Raw genomic sequence first — 23,586 nt, forward strand, 5'->3', positions numbered from 1 at the left:
GATCATGTTATATTTGTAAAATTCAATCATCAGAGCACAATTCTGACAAATATATATATATTTACTATAAGGCTTACAGGGGTTCCTTCTCTTTCTTTTTTTTGTGTAAAGAAAAGGTTGGAAGATGAGAGGGGTCAAAATGTAATTGAAAAATTATATAGATACTTCTATTTGGATTTGGGAATAGTGATCCAATCACAGACATGAAAATAGAAAATATTATAATCTTATAGGATATGGATTATTTCATCAGTAATACTAATTATCCTGGGTGGGAGTGGACACTTTACTGACAAATCATTAATTCACATGAATTTGATACAGCCATTTTTCTGAAGGCCCTTTAAGTGTAGGTATATGGGTAATGTATGGAAGCAGATGCCTCAGGCTGCAACATGGTAACAATTCAAATGTATTTACAGCATCTTTACCTTTGACAGTCTAGCAGAATAGAATCCACAGGGCCTTCAAAATATAGGGCAACTAAACATTAAGTTAAAGGTTATAGATTCATATCTCAGTAGTGTGTGTGCGTGTGTGTGTGTGTATGTGTGTATATATATGAATAAAAAATCCATCTTATGTATCTCATTAGTACTGATAGAGCATTAAGCAAATAGAAAATTAACTTCAGAACAGACTGAAGGCTAAAAGGGGAAAACATTCTGAAACACTCAAGGCACAACAACTGACTAGTTCAATAAAATTAATCATTAATTTGGTAAGTAAATTAGAGAATGTCAACTATATTTTAGATAATGTTTTTTAAGTAGAAAAGTATTTTAAGAAACCTTTCAAATGTAATTTTGATAGAGTGTCCTGGTTCAGCTTCAATCACCCATTCACAATTCAGAGAGTCTTTATAGTATCCAGGCCATCCTGGTGACAGAATCAATCCACTGGGAGCTGAAAAATGGCCACCACACGGAGCTGAAAAATAAAATCAGAGAATAGGTAAAAACAAAATTTTAGAGAGTAAGCTGCGGAAGATATTTTTAGTATTAATTGTATTTATTAAAATTAATCTGTGTATGTATATTGGAGAAGAAAATGGCAACCCACTCCAGTATTCTTGCCTAGAGAATCCTGTGGACAGAGGAGCCTGGTGGTCTGCTGTCCATAGAGTCGCACAGAGTCAGACACAACTGAAGCGACTTAGTGTGCACGTGTGTATGTATATACTAAACGCTATTTTAAAACATTTTGGAAGTAAAACATCTAGTCATTTTATTATTGAATGATTATTTTCCCTAAAAAAAAAAAAAAAAAAAAAAAAACTTTACTTTTTGAAATAAGGTTTAGTTACACACTCAGCATGTCAGATGAACTCAAGTCTCCCAATTATATCCCTTAAATATGCTCTTGTGTCTCAACCATTTTCCCCATTTTCAAATCTTGGAAAAAAAAAACAAACATGTTGTTAGTTTTACTTTATCGCTTTTGTTTTCTGATTTATGTATCAAATACTGTTAATTCACACAGAAAACTAGCCAATCTGATCATATGGACCACAGCCTTGTCTAACTCAATTAAACTAAGCCATGCCATGTGGGGCCAAGACGGGAGGGTCATGGTGGAGAGGTCTGACAGAATGTGGTCCACTGGAGAAGGGAATGGCAAACCACTTCAGTATTCTTGCCTTGAGAATCCCATGAACAGTATGAAAAAGGCAAAATGATACGATACTGAAAGGGGAACTCCACGGGTTAGTAGATGCCCAATATGCTACTGGAGATCAGTGGAGAAATAACTCCAGAAAGAATGAAGGGATGGAGCCAAAGCAAAAAAAATACCCAGTTGTGGATGGGACTGGCGATAGAAGCAAGGTCTGATGCTGTAAACAGCAATATTGCATAGGAACCTGGAATGCCAGGTCCATGAATCAAGGCAAATAGGAAGGGCTCAAACAGGAGATGGCAAGAGTGAACATTGACATTCTAGGAATCAGTGAACTAAAATGGAGTGGAATGGGTGAATTTAACTCAGATGACTATTATATCTACTACTGTGGGCAGGAATCCCTAAGAAGAAATGGAGTAGCCAACATGGTCAACAAAAGAGTCCAAAATGCAGTACTTGGATGCAATCTTAAAAATGACAGAATGACTTCTGTTCATTTCCATTTCAAACCATTCAATATCACGGTAATACAAGCCTGTGCCCCAACCAGTAACGCTGAAAAATCTGAAGTTGAACGGTTATATGAAGACCTACAAGACGTTTTAGAACTAACACCCAAAAAAGATGTCCTTTTCATTTTAGGGGACTGGAATGCAAAAGTAGGAAGCCAAGAAACACCTGGAGTAACAGGCAAATTTGGCCTTGGAGTATGGAATGAAGCAGGACAAAGGCTAATAGAGTTTTGCAAAGAGTACACACTGGTCATAGCAAAAACTTTATTCCAGCAACACAAGAGAAGACTCTACACATGGACATCACCAGATGGTCAACACTGAAAACAGAATGATTATATTCTTTGCAGGCAAAGATGGAGAGGCTCTACACAGTCAGTAAAAACAAGACCAGGAGCTGACTGTGGCTCATATCATGAACTCCTTATTGACAAATTCAGACTTAAATTGAAGAAAGTAGGGAAAACCACTAGACTATTCAGGTATGACCTAAATCAAATCCCTTATGATTATACAGTGGAAGTGAGAAATAGATTTAATGGCCTAGATCTGATAGAGTGCCTGATGAACTATGGATGGAGGTTAGTGACATTGTACAGGAGACAGGGATCAAGACCATGCCCATGGAAAAGAAATGCAAAAAAGAAAAATGGCTGTCTGAGGAGGCCTTACAAATAGCTGTGAAAATAAGAGAAGTGAAAAGGAAAGATATAAGAATCTGAATGCAGAGTTCCAAAGAATACCAAGGAGAGATAAGAAAGCCTTCATCAGCGATCAATGCAAAGAAATAGAGGGAAATAATAGAATGGAAAAGATTAGAGATCTCTTCAAGAAAATTAGAGATCCCAAGGGAATATTTCATGCAAAGATGGACTCGATAAGGGACAGAAATGGTATGGACCTAATAGAAGCAGAGGATATTAAGAAGAGGTGCCAAGAATATACAGAAGAACTGTACAAAAAAGAGCTGCATGACCCAGATAATCACTATGGTGTGATCACTCACCTAGAGTCAGACATCCTGGAATGTGAAGGCAAGTGGGCCTTAGAAGGCATCACTATGAACAAAGCTAGTGGAGGTGATACAATTCCAGTTGCGTTATTTCAAATCCTGAAAGATGATGCTGTGAAAGTGCTACCCTCAATATGACAGCAAATTTGGAAAACTCAGCAGTGGCCACAGGACTGGAAAAGGTCGGTTTTCATTCCAATCCCAAAGAAAGGCAATACCAAAGAATGCTCAAACTACTGCACAATTGCACTCATCTCACACGCTAGTAAAGTAATGCTCAAAATTCTCCAAGCCAGGCTTCAGCAATACGTGAACCGTGAACTTCCACACGTCCAAGCTGGTTTTAGAAAAGGCAGAGGAACCAGAGATCAAATTGCCAACATCTGCTGGATCATCGAAAAAGGAAAAGAATTCCACAAAAATATCTATTTCTGCTTTATTGACTATGCCAAAGCCTTTGACTGTGTGGATCACAATAAATTGTGGAAAATTGTGAAAGAGATGGGAATACCAGACCACCTGACCTGCCTCTTGAGAAACCTGTATGCAGGTCAGGAAGCAACAGTTAGAACTGGACATGGAACAACAGACTGGTTCCAAACAGGAAAAGGAGTACATCAAAGCTATATATTGTCACCCTGCTTATTTAACTTATATGCAGAGTACATCATGAGAAACACTGGGCTGGAAGAAGAACAAGCTGCAATCAAGATTGCTGGGAGAAATATCAATAACCTTAGACATGCAGATGACACCACTCTTATGGGAGAAAGTGGAAGAGCAATTAAAAAGCCTCTTGATGAAAGTGAAAGAGGAGAGTGAAAAAGTTGGCTTAAAGCTCAACATTCAGAAAACGAAGATCATGGCATCTGGTCCCATCACTTCATAGGAAATAGATGGGGAAACAGTGGAAACAGTGTCAGACTTTTTTTGGGGGGCTCTAAATCACTGCAGATGGTGATTCCAGCCATGAAATTAAAAGACACTTACTCCTTGGAAGGAAAGTTATGACCAACTAGATAGCATATTGAAAAGCAGAGATATTACTTTGCCAACAAAGTCCATCTAGTCAAGGTTATGGTTTTTCCAGTGGGCATGTATGGATGTGAGAGTTGGACTGTGAAGAAGGCTGAGCACTGAAGAATTGATGCTTTGAACTGTGGTGCTGGAGAAGACTCTTGAGAGTTCCTTGGACTGCAAGGAAATCCAACCAGGCCATTCTAAAGGAGATCAGTCCTGGGTGTTCATTTGAAGTTTGATGCTAAAGACGAAACTCCAATACTTTGGCCAAATCATGCGAAGAGTTGACTCTTTGGAAAAGACCCTGATGCTGGGAGGGAATGGGGGCAGGAGGAGAAGGGGACGACCGAGGATGAGATGGCTGGATGGCATCACTGACTCAATGGGTGTGAGTTTGAGAAAACTCTGGGAGTTGGTGATGGGCAGTGAGTCTTGGTGTGCTGCGATTCATGGGGTCGCAAAGAGTCAGACACGACTGAGTGACTGAACTGAACTGTTAATTCATGTTACACGCTGTCTAAAACTTTGTTCTTCCTTTAATCAGAGTCCCTATTATAATTTTAGTCCTTCATTGATTCAGTTTCTTTCTTGATCTCCCATCTGCTAATAATGCTCCAGCCCAGCTGTCAGAATAATGCCCTTCAAATTACAGTTTCATGATACCTTTTGCTTTTCTAGACAGGTACCTTGATCTCTTTTTCCTTTAACGTAAGATTAAATTCAGCTTATCATTTCAAGAATTTAATCATCTGATCTTTCCTAAACTCATACACAATTGAAATCACAATGATAGCATTGTAATCCCAGTAGTTACTGATAAGGTATTTTAGTGTAAACACCTCGTTTTGAAGAGAAATAAACCAAGTTGAGAGAACAACTTGTCAAAGTTCACAGGATTTGACAGTCTCAAAAGTATTTTCAAGTCAGCTTTTACAAAACAAGACTTCAAAACCAGTCCTCTCCCATTATTGTCAATATCATTACATGAAATCACCATCCATGGATTTGAAAAGCCCAGAAATTTAGAAGTAGTCATCTTTTATAGTCGAATCTCAGTCCCCTTCATTGCAGGTAGATTCTTCGTTGTTTCAGCCACCAAGGAAGCCCATTTTCCTTACTATTTACTCCCATATCCAACTCATCCTCAAGTTCATTCTTTTTTTCTCAATGACTACAGCTGTCAGATTTAGTTTAAATTAACCATAATTTCATATCTGGAGTAAACCCTCTTAACTGAGTCTCTTAATTGGTCTTCTCATCTACACTAACTATCCTCCACACTATGGTCAGAAATTTTTTAAACCATAAACATCCTTAAATGGTCTCTTGCTGTGCTGACCAACAGTCCCTGAATGATCTAGTTATCGCCTTAAACTCTAGCCTGTACTTTGAACTTCCCCCCCTGCACTCAGCAGCCCTGATGCATTAGCCTGCTTTATATCTTCAGGATGAACAAAAAGAGGAGATAAAATGGAACAAAAATATTTGAATTATTAATAATTATTTGGAATGTCAAATGTGTACTATATCAGCTTCAACAAGATAGAGACCCTTCTCAATGACTTCAGTTCAGTTCAGTCGCTCAGTCATGTCTGACTCTTTGCAACTCCATGAATCACAGCACACCAGGCCTCCCTGTCCATCACCAACTCCCGGAGTTCACTCAGACTCACGTCCATCGAGTCAGTGATGCCATCCAGCCATCTCATCCTCGGTCATCCCCTTCTCCTCCTGCCCCCAATCCCTCCCAGCATCAGAGTCTTTTCCAATGAGTCAACTCTTTGCATGACCTGGCCAAACTACTGGAGTTTCAGCTTTAGCATCATTCCTTCCAAAGAAATCCCAGGGCTGATCTCCTTCAGAATGGACTGGTTGGATCTCCTTGCAGTCCAAGGGACTCTCAAGAGTCTTCAACACCACAGTTCAGATCATGGTGCATTATTTATTATGCAGCTGATATCTCGGTGGACGGAGACAGCGTCTCTCTTCCCATGTGGGTCCCGCCTTTAATTTACTTGTATAATTCATTGTTACCGTTCTGTTTTTCTATCAATCTTTTGTGAACTTCCTGAATATGTAACAAAGTATGTACAGTCTACTTTTGAACTATTTTTATCACAGTATTATTTATTGCTTTCTTTCAATAAAGTACTGAAGCAAAAAAAAAAAAAAAAAAAGCATCAATTTTTCGGCACTCAGCCTTCTTCACAGTCCAACTCTCACATCCATACATGACCACTGGAAAAAACATAGCCTTGATTAGACGGACCTTAGTCGGCAAAGTAATGTCTCTGCTTTTCAACATGCTATCTAGGTTGGTCATAACTTTCCTTCCAAGGAGTAAGTGTCTTTTAATTTCATGGCTTCAATTACCATCTGCAGTGATTTTGGAGCCCCCCAAAATAAAGTTTGACACTTTTTCCACTGTTTCCCCATCTGTTTCCCATGAAGTGATGGGACTCGTTGCCATGATCTTCGTTTCTGAATGTTGAGCTTTAAGCCAACTTTTTCACTCTCCACTTCCACTTTCATCAAGAGGCTTTTTAGTTCTTCTTCACTTTCTGCCATAAGGGTGGTGTCATCTGCATATCTGAGGTTTTTGATATTTCTCCTGGCAATCTTGATTCCAGCTTGTGTTTCTTCCAGTTCAGCGTTTCTCATGATGTACTCTGCATATAAGTTAAATAAGCAGGGTGACAATATACAGCTTTGATGTACTCCTTTTCCTATTTGGAACCAGTCTGTTGTTCCATGTCCAGTTCTAACTGTTGCTTCCTGACCTGCATACAGATTTCTCAAGAGGCAGGTTAGGTGATCTGGTTTTTACATCTCAACGACTTAGCATTTTATATTTTTATTTTCTTTAAATATTTCCTTTATAACTCCATCTCATGTGTTTATATTTTTATCTTTGTTATTTACTTCTTTCAGTTTTACCTTACAGAATTTCTAAAATCCATTGTTCCAGACACTGTTTTTACACTTTTTCATTCTAAAGTAATTAGAATAACCCAAACAAAATATGATATGCATAATAAATTGGCCTAAGAATCAAGCATTATAAAATGTCCATTTGTGAAAAACATTTTGTACATGAAACTGCCAAAATTTGTTATTTGTATAAGTAAGAACTTTCATATAAAACTAAATTTTCTTCCTTATTAGAATTTGATTTTGTTTGTTTAAAAGCTTTCACAGGATAGTATTTTCATGGGGATTATTAATCTTCCTTGTAATGATGATCATAATTAGGTTTCCTGTAGCGTTATTATGCATTTCAAAAATAAAATTATGTGCATAACAGTCACTTAAATTGCCATATTTTAAAAGACAGAGGAAAGCATTTTGGTGAGAGAAGATCACTGAAATATGGTATTTCTAATGGATATACCTAATATATCATCAACTCATACTGTTATAGGAAAGTATTTGTACACTTCAGTCTAATCATAATTAAAAGAGGTAATCAGTCATAAAATTAGCAGTTGAATAATGGGCCACTAACTATTAAAAAGTAGAATACCCAGAAGCATTTTGGTTGGTCCCTCAGTACAAAATTAGTTAGAGAGGCAGAGCTGTTCAGAAGGAGTATTAAAGCAAAGGAGTAGCATAAATATGTTGTGACTGTTTACTGAAAGTATTTTCCCAAATAGTGACCTTGCTACAAAGTGATAATTCCCCTAATTAACATACAACTTATTTCCATAATGCCTGAAAATAAATATGCAGCTATTGAATTTTAAGAAATGCTTACATAGTTAACACCAAAAGCTTGTCTACCTCAAAGTATAATGGTACTATAGTCTTAAGAAAAACTTCTGGAAAAGACAGTATCTTTGACAGAACAAAGGAAACTTGGAATATATAGAAAACAGAAAGTAGATCAAGATACAAGGAGTTATTTTCAAGTTCTATTTATTCATTCATCATTTACTCATTTGTATTTCAATCATTCAGCAAACACTTGTGTGTCAGATACATGCCCCTGTGATATCTGGACTACTTCTAAGTTATCAGTTTCCAGGTAATATGTAAGAAGTCCTATGTATTATTTATGAAATATTTAAAATAATCCAACCACATATGTACCATTATAGATCAGAACACTGATGTGTAGAAAATTCATATAATTTGCACATCAGCTAGCAAGGATTTGAACAGAGGCAATCTGACACTAGAAATTTCTTTACAAATATAATTAAGATATTCTCATTCCTTTTCTCACATCTCCCATGTGCAAAACACAGAAATGTAAACATAAAAAATAATAATGTCATAAGTTATATAAATGCTAGTAAAGCAATGCTCAAAATTCTCTAAGCCAGCTTCAGCAATACGTGAACCATGAACTTCCTAATGTTCAAGCTGGTTTTAGAAAAGGCAGAGGAACCGGAGATCAAATTGCCAACATCCGCTGGATCATGGAAAAAGCAAGAGAGTTCCAGAAAAACATCTATTTCTGCTTTATTGACTATGCCAAAGCCTTTGACTGTGTGGATCACAATAAATTGTGGAAAATTGTGAAAGAGATGGGAATACCAGACCACCTGACCTGCCTCTTGAGAAACCTGTATGCAGGTCAGGAAGCAACAGTTAGAACTGGACATGGAACAACAGACTGGTTCCAAATAGGAAAAGGAGTACATCAAGGCTGTATATTGTCACCCTGCTTATTTAACTTATATGCAGAGTACATCATGAGAAACGCTGAGTAGGATGAAGCACAAGCTGGAATCAAGATTCCCGGGAGAAATATCAAAAACCTCAGATAGGCAGATGACATCACTCTTATGACAGAAAGTGAAGAGGAACTAAAGAGCCTCTTGATGAAAGTGAAAGAGGAGAGTGAAAAAAGTTGCTTAAAGCTCAACATTCAGAAAATGAAGATCATGGAATCTGGTCCCATTATTTCATGGCAAATAGAGGGGGAAACAGTGGAAACAGTGTTAGACTTTGGGGCTCCAAAATCACTGCAGATTGTGACTGCAGTCATGAAATTGAAAGACGCTTACTCCTTGGAAGGAAAGTTATGACCAACCTAGATAGCATATTAAAAAACAGAGACATTCCTTTGCCAACAAAGGTCCGTCTAGTCAAGGCTATGGTTTTTCCAATGGTCATATATGGATTTGAGAGTTGGACTATAAAGAAAGCTGAGCACCAAAGAGTTGACGGTTTTGAATTGTGGTGGCGACGACTCTTGAGAGTCCCTTGCACTGCCAGGAGATCCAACTAGTCCATCCTAAAGGAGATCAGTCCTGGGTGTTCATTGGAAGGTCTGATGTTGAAGCTGAAACTCCAGTACTTTGACCACCTGATGTGAAGAGCTGACTCATTCTAAAATACCCTGATGCTGGGAAAGATTGAGGGCAGGAGGACGTGGATGATGGAGGATGAGATGGTTAGATGGCATCACCGACTCAATGGCCATGAGTCTGGTTTGGCTCCAGGAGTTGGTGTTGGACAGGGAGGCCTGGCGTACTGTGGTTCATGGGGTCACAAAGAGTCGGACACAACTGAGTGACTGAACTGAACTGAAGTCATATAAGAAAGATATGCCCATGGGCAAGGGGTCTGGAAGAGGGCATGAATTAAGGCTTCATAGAAGAGACTCCATTTGGAGGCTCTTTAGTTCCTCTTCACTTTCTGTCGTAAGAGTGGTGTCATCTGCCTATCTGAGTTTTTTGATATTTCTCCTGGGAATCTTGATTCCAGCTTGTGCTTCATAGAAGAGACTCCATTTCAAGGATAAGTCAGAGTTCACCAAGAGACAGACAGAGGATACTATAAATGGAAGAAACAGCACGTGCTTAAGAGTAAAAGGCTGAATTAGCATTATATATATATATATATATTAGGGAACCAAGAAATGATGATAGATGAAGGAAAAAGAGTAGAAAAGGACCTGATAAGTTACATTAAGGAAAATGAAAATAGTCAATTGAAAAAATTTTTAAAGCTACATATACATGTATAGATTAAAAAAATACAATTTTCATTTAAATGGAAGCTACAGGGATAATGGATTAGGAACAGTGCACCTGGAGTTGGTGAGATCAATTAGGAAACTGTTACAATTATCTGCAAAGGTATAATCAGGTTCTGATTTGTGGTTTTAACTGGAAAGGGTTGAATATGAGAGATATTTAGGAGGCAGATTCTAAAGCATTTACTGATTACATGCAATGAGTGAGCAAGATAAAAGAGTTGGGCTAAGATAAATTGGTTATTGGGCCCCTGTCATGAACTACATTATAGAAGATAATTCTATTCGCTAAAATAGGAAACACAAAACAAAAAGGAGTTTTACGTGGAAAGATAATAAGATTCACTACTGAGGCAAAAAGGACTGTGAAATACAATAAAAACAAGAGAAAACAGAATCTGGAGTTCTCAGTTATATGTGTCATTTTCAACATAGGTTGATGTTAAACTTTCGATGTAAGCAGAAGATTAAGGTGAAATCTTAGAAAAGAAAATAAAACAGATTTAAGATGTAACCTTTGAAAAAAAAAGTTTAATTTAATAAAAAAATATAAGTAGGTATTGTTATGTATTATAACACTACAGTGGGGTGAGGCTAGGATGAACTATTTCTATTTGGGTTTTCCTCTCTCCTAATTGTGTGTGAATTGGATGACTGTAGCTGATAAAATAAATAAATATCTAAATTTTAGTAAGTTAACAGAATACTTCCTCACTTGACCAAAATGGCTTTCAGTTTGACTAAACTTTAACCAGGCTTCTTAAAGACTCTGGACCCCCTTACTCAACTTTCTCCATTAATTTTCAACTAGCTGATCTCAGCCCTTAACAATCTTCCCTCAGTGCATTTGCGTTCAATCTATCCTCCCCGCTGCAACCATCTTGAATAAAATCTTCCTTGCCTGTTTAACTCTGGCAAAATTTTTCCTTGGCATAATCATGTACCAATACAATGAAGTATACCTGTCAGCAGAACAGCTTTCCTCCTAGTCTCTCAAGACCCAGAATGACAAAGCCTCTGTCATTTTCAGTATGCCATTTCCTAGATTGCTATGAAGGCCATTTCCATTTCAGCTGGCAGGAAACAGAGCATGGAGGGCCACTCTGCATATGCTTTCTATGGATCATAGCTTGGAAGTTATTTATATTACTTCTGCTTACTCAGTTGACATACCTAGCTGCAAAGAAGGCTGTGACATGAAGTCCCTCAGTAGGGTAGCTATTTCCTACCTACAACTCTGTATAATGAATAACAACTTAAAGGTAAACAGATAGCCTTTTCTGCTATACCAACCATTATACCAAGTGGTCATAATGCTTTCCAATTTAGCATATGTTTTCATATACATACCTTACTTATTTTAATAACCATGCATGCATGCAGTCACTTCAGTTGGCCAACTCTTTGCCACCCTATGGACTATAGCCTGCCAGGCTTCCCTATCCAAGGGATTCTCCAGGTAAGAATACTGGAGTGAGTTGCCATGCCCTCCTCCAGAGGATCTTCCTGATCCACGGATGGAGCCCATGTCTCCTGCCTTGACAGGTGGGTCCTTTACCACTAGGGCTACCTGGTATACCCCTTTTAATAATCAAGTAGCATAAAAATGCTGGTTTCTTTCTTATATCAGTTTTGTACGTAAAAAAAAAAATCATCAAACATATGACTTAATGAGAAACACAGATCTAGGTACTGAAAAGGGAAAATTCAAATTCCAAGTTAGTAACTATTTTCATGATAGATGTATTGGATTAATTTTCTAAGAAAGACATTTGTTTAAGCATACCTATTCTCCTTAAAATAAGTTTAGTGAAGACAGAAATGAATGGTTAGGGGGATAAAACAAAGTAACTCAATTTTAATGTAAATCTGAGATTCTAACCACACAATTTTAAGTGCTTACCTGATATTAATTTATTTATTATTTCTGTATTTATTCTGAACAAACATTTATTTAGCTTTTGCTATATATAAGATATTATGCTGCTGCTGCTGCTGCTAAGTTGCTTCAGTCGTGTCCAACTCTGTGCGACCCCATAGACGGAAGCCTACCAGGCTCCCCCGTCCCTGGGATTCTCCAGGCAAGAACACTGGAGTGGGTTGCCATTTCCTTCTCCAATGCATGAAAGTGAAACGTGAAAGGGAAGTTGCTCAGTTGTGTCCGACTCTTAGCGACCCCATGGACCGCAGCCACCAGGCTCCTCTGCCCATGGGATTTTCCAGGCAAGAGTACTGGAGTGGGGTGCCATTGCCTTCTCCAAAGATGACATGCTAGGTGATACAGTTTTTTTAAAATTTATGTGACATTATATTTCACTTCATGAAACACACAGTTTATACAAGGAAGACATTCATAGCTAACATGTAGAATAAGTGTATGTTTGAGCTAGATAGGCTAGAAATGTGGGGAAGAGACAGGTAAAATCTCAAGGGCATTAGAAAAGAGTTCTTGAAGGAGATTTTGTCAGAGGTGAGTTCTATTAAAAGAGAAAAAAAATGAATAGAAGATGGGAGTTATGGAGGGAAGACAGAAAGACCAGAGAAAGGAAGTGAGAAATACCGAAAACAAGCAGAACCCTGGACGGCCTTCTCAGGAACATGCATCCCATTTCTTGTTTTTAGAAAATATAAGCAAAAAAACAAACAAAAAAATCTTCAGCCTCCTAGACCTTCCCTGAGTCCCAAAGAGCAAATTTAAAATTTATTGCTCAGGGAAGTGAGGGGATACAGTGTATCTTTCAGAGTTCCTCTGTAAGAACTAAGGTCCTTCGTAGGAGGAGGACAGTAACTTCAGGCTGAACACAAGATTCCTGAAAGACCACTCTGTTACCTCACCACCAACCAATCAGAAGAAAGTCACTGACCCTACATCCCTCACTTCAAATTCTGTATCTAGAAACTCTTCTGTGGGACTTCTCTGATGGCACAATGACTAAGAATCTGCCTGCCAATGCAGGGGCCATGGGCTCAAGCCCTGGTCCTAGAAGATTCCACATGCTTCATGCAGAGCAACTAAACCCATGTGCCACAACCACGTGTGCCTAGAGCCTGTGTTCCACAACAAGAGAAGCTACCACAATGAGAAGCTCCTGCACCACAACAAACAGTATCTACAACTAGAGAAAACCCATGTAAAACAACAAAACTCAGCACAGCCAAAACTTAATTAATTACTTAAAAACAGAACAAAAACAACAACAACAAAAAACTCTTCTCTGAAAACCACCAGGAAGCTGAGGTCTTTTGAGCGTTAGCTAAGCATTCTCCTTGCTTGGCCCATGCAATAAACCTTTCTCTGTTCCAAACTGCAATATTTTGGCTTATTTAACATCCCTGTGCGTAGGGCACATGAAATTTGGTCCAATAATTCTGTATGAGAAAATCTAGTAGTTCTTTGTTTCTGTAGGTTATAGTTACTGAGGAAAATACCTTTTGGTTTCATGTGGTGGCTACTGCTTTTGAAGACTTCAAAGCTTTTTAGACATCTACAGGTGTCATTTTGTTGTTGTTTAGTCCCTAAGTTGTGTTAGTCTGCCAGGCTCCTCTGTCCATGGGATTTCCCAGGTGAGAATACTGGAGTGGGTTGCCATTGCCTTCTCCAGGGGATCTTCCTGACTCAGGGATCAAACCTGTGCCTCCTGCACCAGCAGGCAGATTATTTACAGTTGAGCCACCAAGGAAGCCCAGACATCTAGAGAGAGTTTATATTAAAAACTTATTAAAATGCAGATTTAGTAATTATAACGTAGGAACCAGAAATCTGCATTGTTAACAAAACCCGCACTCTATTCCAATCCCTCAGGTCATTTTACAACTCTTGGCTCACAGACCATGGTGACAAAATCTAAGAGAATATGGCTAATCTGTAGCTCCAAGATTCTCCTGGATAAACACTCAGGTTCCTGGCATAAAAAGGTAATTTCCATCTATTAGTGAAATACAGATTACCACCTCTAATCCCCCTCCCTACTTAAACAATGAAAGCAAAGCATAAATGATAAAGTAGACAAAATTCATTTATCCTGTTTCATTTTTCTAAGGCCTGAAGAAAGTCTGTTATAAATAATTCTTGCTGGAGTACTGACTCATTTCTGTGTTGCTTTAAGTAGAATGGACAAATTCAAGATACCCAGTATGCTTTAAGATATAAAAGAGTCAGAAATGTTTCAGACTGTATTCAGATAAATGTCTTTTGAATAAAAATACTACAGTATCTTGGTGTTCTTTCATTTTAGAAATGACAGGTGCTCAGAAGGGGATTAAGGACCTGAAGACAGATTAGGTTTTGATCTCAGGGATTATAAACAAGGAGGGTTCCATTTCCTTCCTTATTTTTTTTTTTTTAACTTGCTTCATAGTGCAGAATTGATTCAATGGACATACGTTTGACCAAACTCCAGGAAATAGTGAAGGACAGGGAAGCCTGACAGGCTGCAGTTCATGGGGTCACAAAGAGCTGGCCATGACTGAGTGACTGAACAAGAACAACAACAACAAAGTAACCACCTGTTCTGTCTTCAGCATACTGGATGATGCTTCAAGGAAAATTATGGGAAACAAGTTGCACCTCTATCTTAGGTAAAAAGACAAAGCCAGAAATATAGATATTAAAGTGCCAGGAATGCAGAGAAGCAATCCTAGGTATGAACCTCTTTTCGTTTCTATAACAACTTCTACTCTTCTCTTGCCCAGCTCTATAGAAATTAGGCGCAAACTCCTGAAGATTGCTATTAAATTAGTTTTCCCTATGGTAGTCCTCTAGGAATTTAATACTACCTTAATATGTAACTAAAAGAAGAGTCTATTGTTAGATATGAATAGGCAAACGTGTGAATATACATTCTTTCTATGAGAACCACAAATATATTCTGGTTTATGCATCAGATTGTTACAGTAATTGCTCCCTCAAATTAACTACCTCCAAAGAGTGAAATGTCTGTGAATGAGAAGGATTTCCTTTCTGTTGAGGCTAATTGAGACTCAAGAAAAAAATCCTTTATTCTCAAAGGGTAAGTTCATTGGCAAGCAAGTCCAGTCTTGCTGTCAAACAGTTTTCCCAGGGACTCTAGTCCCATCCTAATCACTCAAGGAATTCTCTCAGACATCCCATTATGGGTAGGAAGTCATAGTTCTTCAGGGAGTTCTCCACTGAGAACAAGGAAGTTCTTGCCTGAATAAGCATTTTATGGAGTATTATGAAAGTCATGGAAGACAAACAGAAATTTCTCCCTTTCTTCTTTCATCCTTAAATATAGCCTTCAAACATGCACTGATAAATCTTATTCTCCTTAAAGAAATGTTTGGTGCAGCCTCTAAAATTCTCATCACTTTCAATATTAAAAACATTTAGTCCAAATTAATTTAAAATTCTTATTTCTTCCACCCACCCACCCAAGGTGCATCTGTGATCATGTTGGAGGATGGAGGGGAGGATGCTGATAATGCACCAGTAGTTGGTGACTCATTTCTTCATTCATTTCAGCAGCTGGAAAAGAGAAGATCCTCTCCCTTCCTATGAGGAGATAAAGTAAAAGCTGAACAACCTTTGACTCTAACAATTTAATTAGATACATAGACATTAACAGATAAGATAGATATCTCAATCTCTCCTACTTTTCTTTTGTTGCTTATATAAATTGGTAGTGGGATAGCTGTATTATGATTAAGAGAAATAAGTCAGAATCCACTTAGTAAACCACAAAGGAGGTATCTGAACCTCGGGTTTTATGGAGGGGGATACTAAAAAATCTTTTTCCTTAGCGGGTATGGTATAGGTTGCCAATCCCAAAGTAACAGGAAATTTTGCCTGAAAACACTGTTAGTCATACATTTTGCTTCTACTGTTTTTCTTCTCAGGGAGGCCAAAATGATAATAATACTAGAAATTATGATGAGTCTTCACAAGGAAGTGACAACTTTTCTTTCAGTTAGTCTTAATAGCATCCTTAATTAAATCAAATGCTTTGAGCCAATAGCATTCATCTGACTCTTCCAATGTATTTTATTAAATGTAATCCTCTTTATCTATAATGTAGTTCAATGAATGTATTACATCCTAATTATATTCAAGAACATGACCACGTAATCCAGAAGGCCAATATTCCATTTCCATTTTTGTCGAAGGGATTGCTTTATATCAAAGTGGGTGTTGCTATCTATAGTCAAGCAGCACATGGGGGACAAACAGCCAGGTAAAAACAGGGAGAGAAGCAGATAGTATATACGTATTAGTCCTAGAGGAGAAATAACTATGAAGAAACTAATAGGTGGGCAGAGGTAAGCTGAATAACAAATGATTTCTACAGAACTGAATAGAAGTGAGAGCAGAAGCAGTGAGACTAGTCAGAAGGCTGCTGCTGTAATCTAGGTCATAGATGATGGTTGTTTGAACCAGTGTCAGCAGTTAAGGAAGTAACAAGCAGATGGGTTTTGAAAATAAGTATTCAAAGTAGAGCTTAACATATTTTTCTGATGGATTGTGTACAGTTATGACAGAAAGAAAGGAGTCAGAAATTACTCCTAAGAGTTTTTGCTAGAATTACTGGAAGAATGGATGAGCTATTAATGATGATGGTGAAAGTCTGTGACAGTATCAGATTTGGAATGACCAGGGAATCTGATTAGTTTTGGACAGGCTAAGTTTGAGATGCCTATTAAACATCTAAGCAGAGATATTGAGGAAGAAGTTGAATAGATGACTCCAGACTTCAGACAGAGAAATAGGTTGGAGGTGGAAATTTGAGAGCCTTCAACACAGACATGTTATTTAAGGATGGAGACTGGATGGAAATTACGAATAGAATGAGTGGAAATAAACAGAAGAAAATATTCAAGATCAAGCTCTAGGACATAAACAGAGATTACAGACATGGGGAGAAACTAAGAAGAGAGACTAAAATGATCTTGAGTAGCATACTTATTAGAATGAAATGTAATAAGGTATAAAATTTCTAGATTAGTCCAAATTTTTTCATGAACAGTTAAATGATTTTATAGTTTTAAACTATCAAGTAACATTTGATTTTAAAATGTAAATAACATGTGTTTCAGATTATAGAAAAATTATGAACACATTTTAACAGAAATCTTATTTTTGGTCTGCAAATAAATCCTTCTCATTCTTCAGTCTGAATGAGTGCAGTTCAGTAGCATTTTTAAAAAGACATTCATCAATGAATAATAAATCCTTATACTCAAGAAAAGTTTCCTTCTATGACTACAACAGAGATAGAAGACAATTTACGTCCAACTGTCTTACGGAAAACTCTAGATGATTTAGTGCTCACTGTTGGACACCTAGGAAGAGAACTTTCTCGTTTGATTCTAAATCTCAAGGCACAGTATCTCTTTCAAGGTTTCTGAAATTCATTGGCTGGTTTATTACTGGCAAATATAGAAGCAGGTAGTTATAAAGTAGAAATGCAAATTAGAGAGCAGTTTGAAAAGACAGGTCAAAAACTTGATTTCTTTTTTTAAAACCAATGCATAATTTCTTATAATGAAGTGGAAAATTGTATTTACCAAGCTTCTATGGAGAAAGAATTTTAATTCAAAACCATTAGAATGGGATGAACTAGTCTTTCCTGGGGGCAGAGTACATTGGAGTTAATAGGTAGGTCTTGGCTAACCTTAGGGTTAAGTATTGAGGAGAAGGGCCTAAAATATGTGAGCAAGAGCATGGGGCTGAGAAAAGGAAAATTAGAAGATAGAGAAGAACAGCTTAATGATTAGAGAAATGTATGTGTAGTCATCAGAGGAAAAAAATGATCATAACAAAGATGGTGTTGATTTTTATATGTAACAACTACCTTGAATGGGAGACGGGGGAAAATATAGCTTAGAAAAATATTTGGGATGCTTTCTAGTTACTGCATTGTTTAAAACCTTTGCATCCCAGCTCAAAGAAAATCAAGGTAAAAATTCTATCTTACTTACTGCTTCTTGAATCTGGTTCAGTTCTTGAGTCAGCCTGAATCAAATTAAGCCACACAATTGAGCCACAATAGCAGCTATGATGGTGTAGTCATCACCTAGAATCAGACATTCTGGAGTGTGAAGTCAAGCAGGCCTGAAAAAGCGTTACTCAAACAAAGCTAGTGGAGGTAATGGAATTCAGGCTGAGCTATTTCAAATCCTAAAAGATGCTCTTAAAACATATATACCAGCAAATTTGGAAAACTCAGCAGTGGCTAAGGACTGGAAAAAGTCAGTTTTCATTTCAATCCCAAAGAAGAGGAATTTCAAAGAATGTTCAAACTACCTCACATTGCACTCATTTCACATGCTAGAGATCAGTCCTGTGTGTTCTCTGGAAGGACTGATGCTAAAGCTGAAGCTCCAGTAGTTTGGCCACCTCGTGCGAAGAGTTGACTCACTGGGAAAGACTCTGATGCTGGGAGGGATTGGGGGCAGGAGGAGAAGGGGATGACTGAGGATGAGATGGCTGGATGGCATCACCGACTCAATGGACATGAGTTTGAGTGAACTCCGGGAGTTGGTGATGGACAGGGAGGCCTGGTGTGCTGTAATTCATGGGGTCTCAAAAGAGTTGGACACAACTGAGCAACTGAACTGAACTGAAGATAATGCTCGAAATCTTTCAAGTTAGGCTTCAAGAATAGGTGAACCAAGAACTTACATATATACAAACTAGATTTAGAAAAGGCAGAGGAACCAGAGATCAAATTGCCAATATCCAGTGGATCATAGAAAAGCAAGAGAATTCCAGAAAAACATCTACGCCTACTTCACTCACTACACTTAAGATTTTGACTGTGTGGATCATGACAAACTGGAAAATTTTTCAAGAGGTGGGAATACTAGACCATCTGACCTGTCTCTGGAGAAACCCATATGCAGGTCAAGAAGCAACAATTAGAACCAGACATGAAACAGACTGGTTCAAAATTGGGAAAGGAGTATGACAAGGCTGCATATTGTCACCCTGCTTATTTAACTTACAGGCAGAGCACATCATGGGAAATGCCAGGCTAGATGAATCACAAGCTGGAATCAAGATTGCAGGGAGAAATATCAACAACCTCAGATATGCAGATGATACTACTCTAATGGTAGACAGTAAAGGGGAACTAAAGAGCCTCCTGATGAATGTCAAAGAGGAGAGTGAAAAGGCTAGTTTAAAACTCAACATTCAAAAATTAAGATCATGGCATCTGGTCCCATCACTTAATGGCAAACAGATGGGTAAAAAAGGGAAACTGACAGTTTTTATTTTCTTGGGCTCCAAAATCACTGCAGATAGTGACTGCAGCCTGAAATTAAAAGACATTTGCTCCTTGGAAGAAAAGCTATGACAAATCTAGACAGTGTATTAAAAAAGCAAAGACATCACTTTGCTGACAAAGGTGCATCTACTCAAAGTTATCGTTTTTTCAGTAGTCATGTACTGATGTGAGAGTTAGACCATAAAGGTCTGAGTGCTGAATAATTAATGCTTTTGAACTGTGGTGCTACAGAAAACTCTTGAGAGTCCCTTGAACAGCAAGGAGATCAAACCAGTTAATCTTAAAAGAATCAACTCTGAATATTCACTGCAAGGACTAATGCTGAAGCTGAAGTTCCAGTACTTTGGCCATCTGATGCAAAGAGCTGACTCACTAGAGAAGACCCTGATGCTGGGAAAGATTGAGGTCATGAGGAGAAGGCAGTGACAGAGGATTAAATAGTTGGATGGCATCATTGACTCAATGGACATAAGTTTCAGCAAGCTCCTGGAGATGGTGAAGGACAGTGAAGTCTGGTGTGCTGCTATCCATGAGGTTGCAAAGAGTTGGACATGGCTGAGTAATGGAACAATACCACCAATTGATGCATCTATGGCAAACTCTTTATAATCTGTCATCTCTATGCCCAGGTCTCCAATTTGGAGAAAAATTGAGGGGTATAGTTAATGTCTGTGTATACAAACAATGAATTTCCAAGCCTTCACAGTTACAATGCTATGAATGCATTTTCTGGAAATTAGGTAGTGAAGGACAGGAAACCCTGGCAGGCTGCAGTCCATGGGATTGCAAAAAGTCAGACATGACTGAATAACACCACCAACAACAAGCAGGTAAATTATTAGAAAAATTGCAGTGCCAGATGACAAAAAAGAATCAAATATAAGCAGAATGTCAGTGCAAAGTCAAAAGGACAGTGTAGACTGAGGTTGAAATTACCCCTCTGGGGGAAAATGCACAATTCTGGATAGGATGTTCCAGCTGGACTCTAGGTGCCAGAGGATTGGACCTGAAAAAATTCACTGATTTACACAAATTCACAAAAATGAGGAACTCAGAAAGCATTTTCTTAAAATAACTATCTGGAACATTGTTCATAGGTAAGAACACCCAGTTTCCTGGGACATTTGTGTGTTTTCTCAAAAGGGAGGGGAGGTTGATATATGACTTCTAACCTGTTCCAGCAACCTGACATACTCCCCAAAGGACTGGTTGCCGCTGTTGAATTTCCAATTAAATTGCCTTAGTAACCATTAGTTCAAGCCATTTATCTCTTGGAATATGCTCTTTCAAATGTGCATGAAGAGACTGTATGTGCTAATGGGAACATCGTTGTCAGCTGTTAATGATATTCTTGCATTCTTGTTTATTATTGTTGTTAAACAGAGAAATGTTTATTAACAAACATATCTCTATAAAAAGTGAGAAATAATACCTCATCCTTAAAAGGACAGACTGTTTTATTCAGCCCACCTAATTTATTTCTGTTATTGTGTTGCTTTTGTAAGCACTGAGGTTATGACATGGAGTGTTTAGTGCTATTAGTGAACTCAGATCCATCAAAACCTCCACCTAATGGCACTTAGCTTCAGCTCACTAGAGGGCATAAATATCAAGATGAATTTGAATTGAGTGCAAGTGTTGGAACAATATGTTCTGGATATGCAGTAAACTCATAGAAATATTTAAAACAAGACATAGCAAGGAAAAGGGACAAACGATATGGGCATCAGGAACACTTTTTAAGGAATATTTCTCTGTAGAAAATCATGAAAATCCCTGTGTCAACCCATTATAGGAGACCTATGATAACCATTCATCATGGCTCTAGGATGTATCTGTGAAGGAGACTCCATGCAGAGATTGGCCCTAGATAAAGCCAGTTTTATTCAGGTTACTGTCTAGGTGTGAGTGAAAGAGTCATTGATTGTTACTAAATTGAGTTAGGTAGACGGTTTGTGAAATTCAAAGTGAATAATTCCAATGCTAATTATAAAAATTAACGTGTTCTGTTTTCCATCAGCAAAACTGAACAATCACAAGGTTTTATAAGGCATCTAATCCTTCTTCCTCATGAAGAAATTTGATCATTCCATTCTAGAGAAAAAAGTTCAAAATTTAAAAAAGATAGCCTAAATCTATCCCTAGCTAATGCATCAGGGTTGAACTTTAGGTCAATGAATAAAATGTATAACCCAATTCTGTTAACAATTACATTTAAGCTATCTGAAATAAATCTTAGTTCAGCTATGGGATCATAGAACTGCAACATATTATGATTTCATCTCTCCCTTTTGGTTTGAACAATCCTTATTAAGGTCCGTGGCAGATAAAAGGTTTCTTTTCTTCTTAAAGATATTCCACAGTTTTAGGATTGAAGACTGGTTGACATGGGTGGATCATTAATTTGCCAATAATGCCTAAATTTCTATACAATTGTGATAGAGAGGAGTTGGGTGGAGAGAGCAATCTTTAAGTGAATTGAAGCCCTGGATTTTCTTATCAAAACATTTTACAGTGACCTCCTTTGCTCTGTAAATTCTGATGAAAACAAATTATTTTCTATTTTCTAATTTTAACACATAGAAATCCATTGTTGTTGTTCAGTTGCTAAATTGTGTCTGTTTAGTGACCACACAGACTATGGGCCATCAGACTCGACTGTCCATGGGATTTCCTGGGCAAAAATACTGGAGTAGGTTGCCATTTCCTTCCCTACAGGATCTTCCCAACCCAGGGATTGAACCCACATCTCCTGCATTGGCAGGCTGAGTTCTTTACCACTCAGCAACCAGGGAAGCCCATAGAAATCCATACACATTAGCAACTTTTCACAATGCATTTGATTTTGTAGTTCTTTGTGTTTAGAAAATCAATTGTAAGAGAAGGTTATTTCTATTAATTACAGTATATAAACATGTACATATTTAATCTATATAAAATATTTAAGACAATGATAATTTAAAAAACAGCTAAAATATTAAGTATATATTGGAAACTGTGAGAGAGTCCCAGAGGATAAACTATAATAAATAATAAGCAAAACTTTTTTTGTCAAAATATAAAAGGCTAAAGAACAAAGACTATAGGCAGAGAAGGCTCTCAGACATATTTCTTTGTGTGAGTTAGAGTGGCTATGTGGACACTTGGGGAATGGGGGAGGAAGAGTTGCACTAAAAAAAAATATATATATATATATATATATATATATATATATAAACAGAAAGAAAGAAGGGAGAGAAGAATGAATTTAGAAAAAGAAAAAAAAAAAAAAAGCTTTCCTCAGCTAATCTCAGGCTTGTTTTGTTAGTACCTAAATAGAATTCTGGAAAAACTAAAGGAAATCTTTAGAAACCTTAATTAGAGTCTTAGAAATGAAACCCACCATAGTTAGCTACACAGGAACTGACAGTAGTCTGTTTTATCCAGTGGAAACTGGCTCAAAACATAGCCTGGGATATGGCAGGTAATCTGGCAAGTGCCAGGGTAAGACTGCTTCCAGCCCACTTCCATTCTGCCCTCCCTGGCTCCAGTCTTATCCTTAGTGATGTTCCCACTTAGTGTGGGATCCAGAAATTGGCAGGTGAGTCAACTGCATGTAATTTTACTCACATATGCAGAAAAAAATATTCTTCTCCTTTGAAAAATTTACAAAGTTCTCTTTAGGAATCTGAGACCCTGTTGGCCTGTGCCAAATGAGAATTCTGAATATTTTGTTTCACTTATTTTTTAAAAGTTAAATGCAATTCATTTTTCATGGTGAAAAGTCTCATTGAAACTGCTCTCTCACATAAAGTAGCAATTCATCAAATGGTCTCTTGATGTCAACCTCATTATTTTTTACCGCTCCATGCATCCAGGCACCAAACAGCACCTAAACCAATACCTAAGTTAGCCAAGCGAGCTCTCAGTGAGATCCAGTTATTTGGAGGTGGACTCTATGTTTGTCCACTGAGACTGTAAATAACCTCGTGCTGGGAGGGGCTCAAGTCATGTCACCTCTAAACTGAAGCAGCTTCCTGTTGCCACAGGATAATTTTTAATCTCCTTAGTGCTGTTACAAAGTATTACATTATTTAGAGGCCTCTGAATTCATCAAGCCCCATCCCTCTATCTTCCAATCCCATCATACTGAACCAATGCTATGCCTTCTTCCTGAAACAAACTTTTATCTCCTACTTTTCCCTCAAATGC

At 37.7% G+C, this 23,586-nt stretch overlaps 1 protein-coding gene across 1 annotated transcript in view; it reads right to left on the reverse strand.

Annotated features, from left to right (window-relative positions):
* LOC108637477 (CUB and sushi domain-containing protein 3-like) overlaps positions 752-23,586 on the reverse strand; it is a 32,588-nt gene continuing 9,753 nt past the window's right edge. The window contains exon 4 of the mRNA XM_018058091.1: positions 752-930. Coding sequence (XP_017913580.1) covers positions 752-930 — 179 coding nt within the window. The remainder of the gene's footprint in view (positions 931-23,586) is intronic.

Source organism: Capra hircus, chromosome 14 (genome assembly GCF_001704415.2).
Source record: "Capra hircus breed San Clemente chromosome 14, ASM170441v1, whole genome shotgun sequence".
Taxonomy (NCBI): Eukaryota; Metazoa; Chordata; class Mammalia; order Artiodactyla; family Bovidae; genus Capra; species Capra hircus.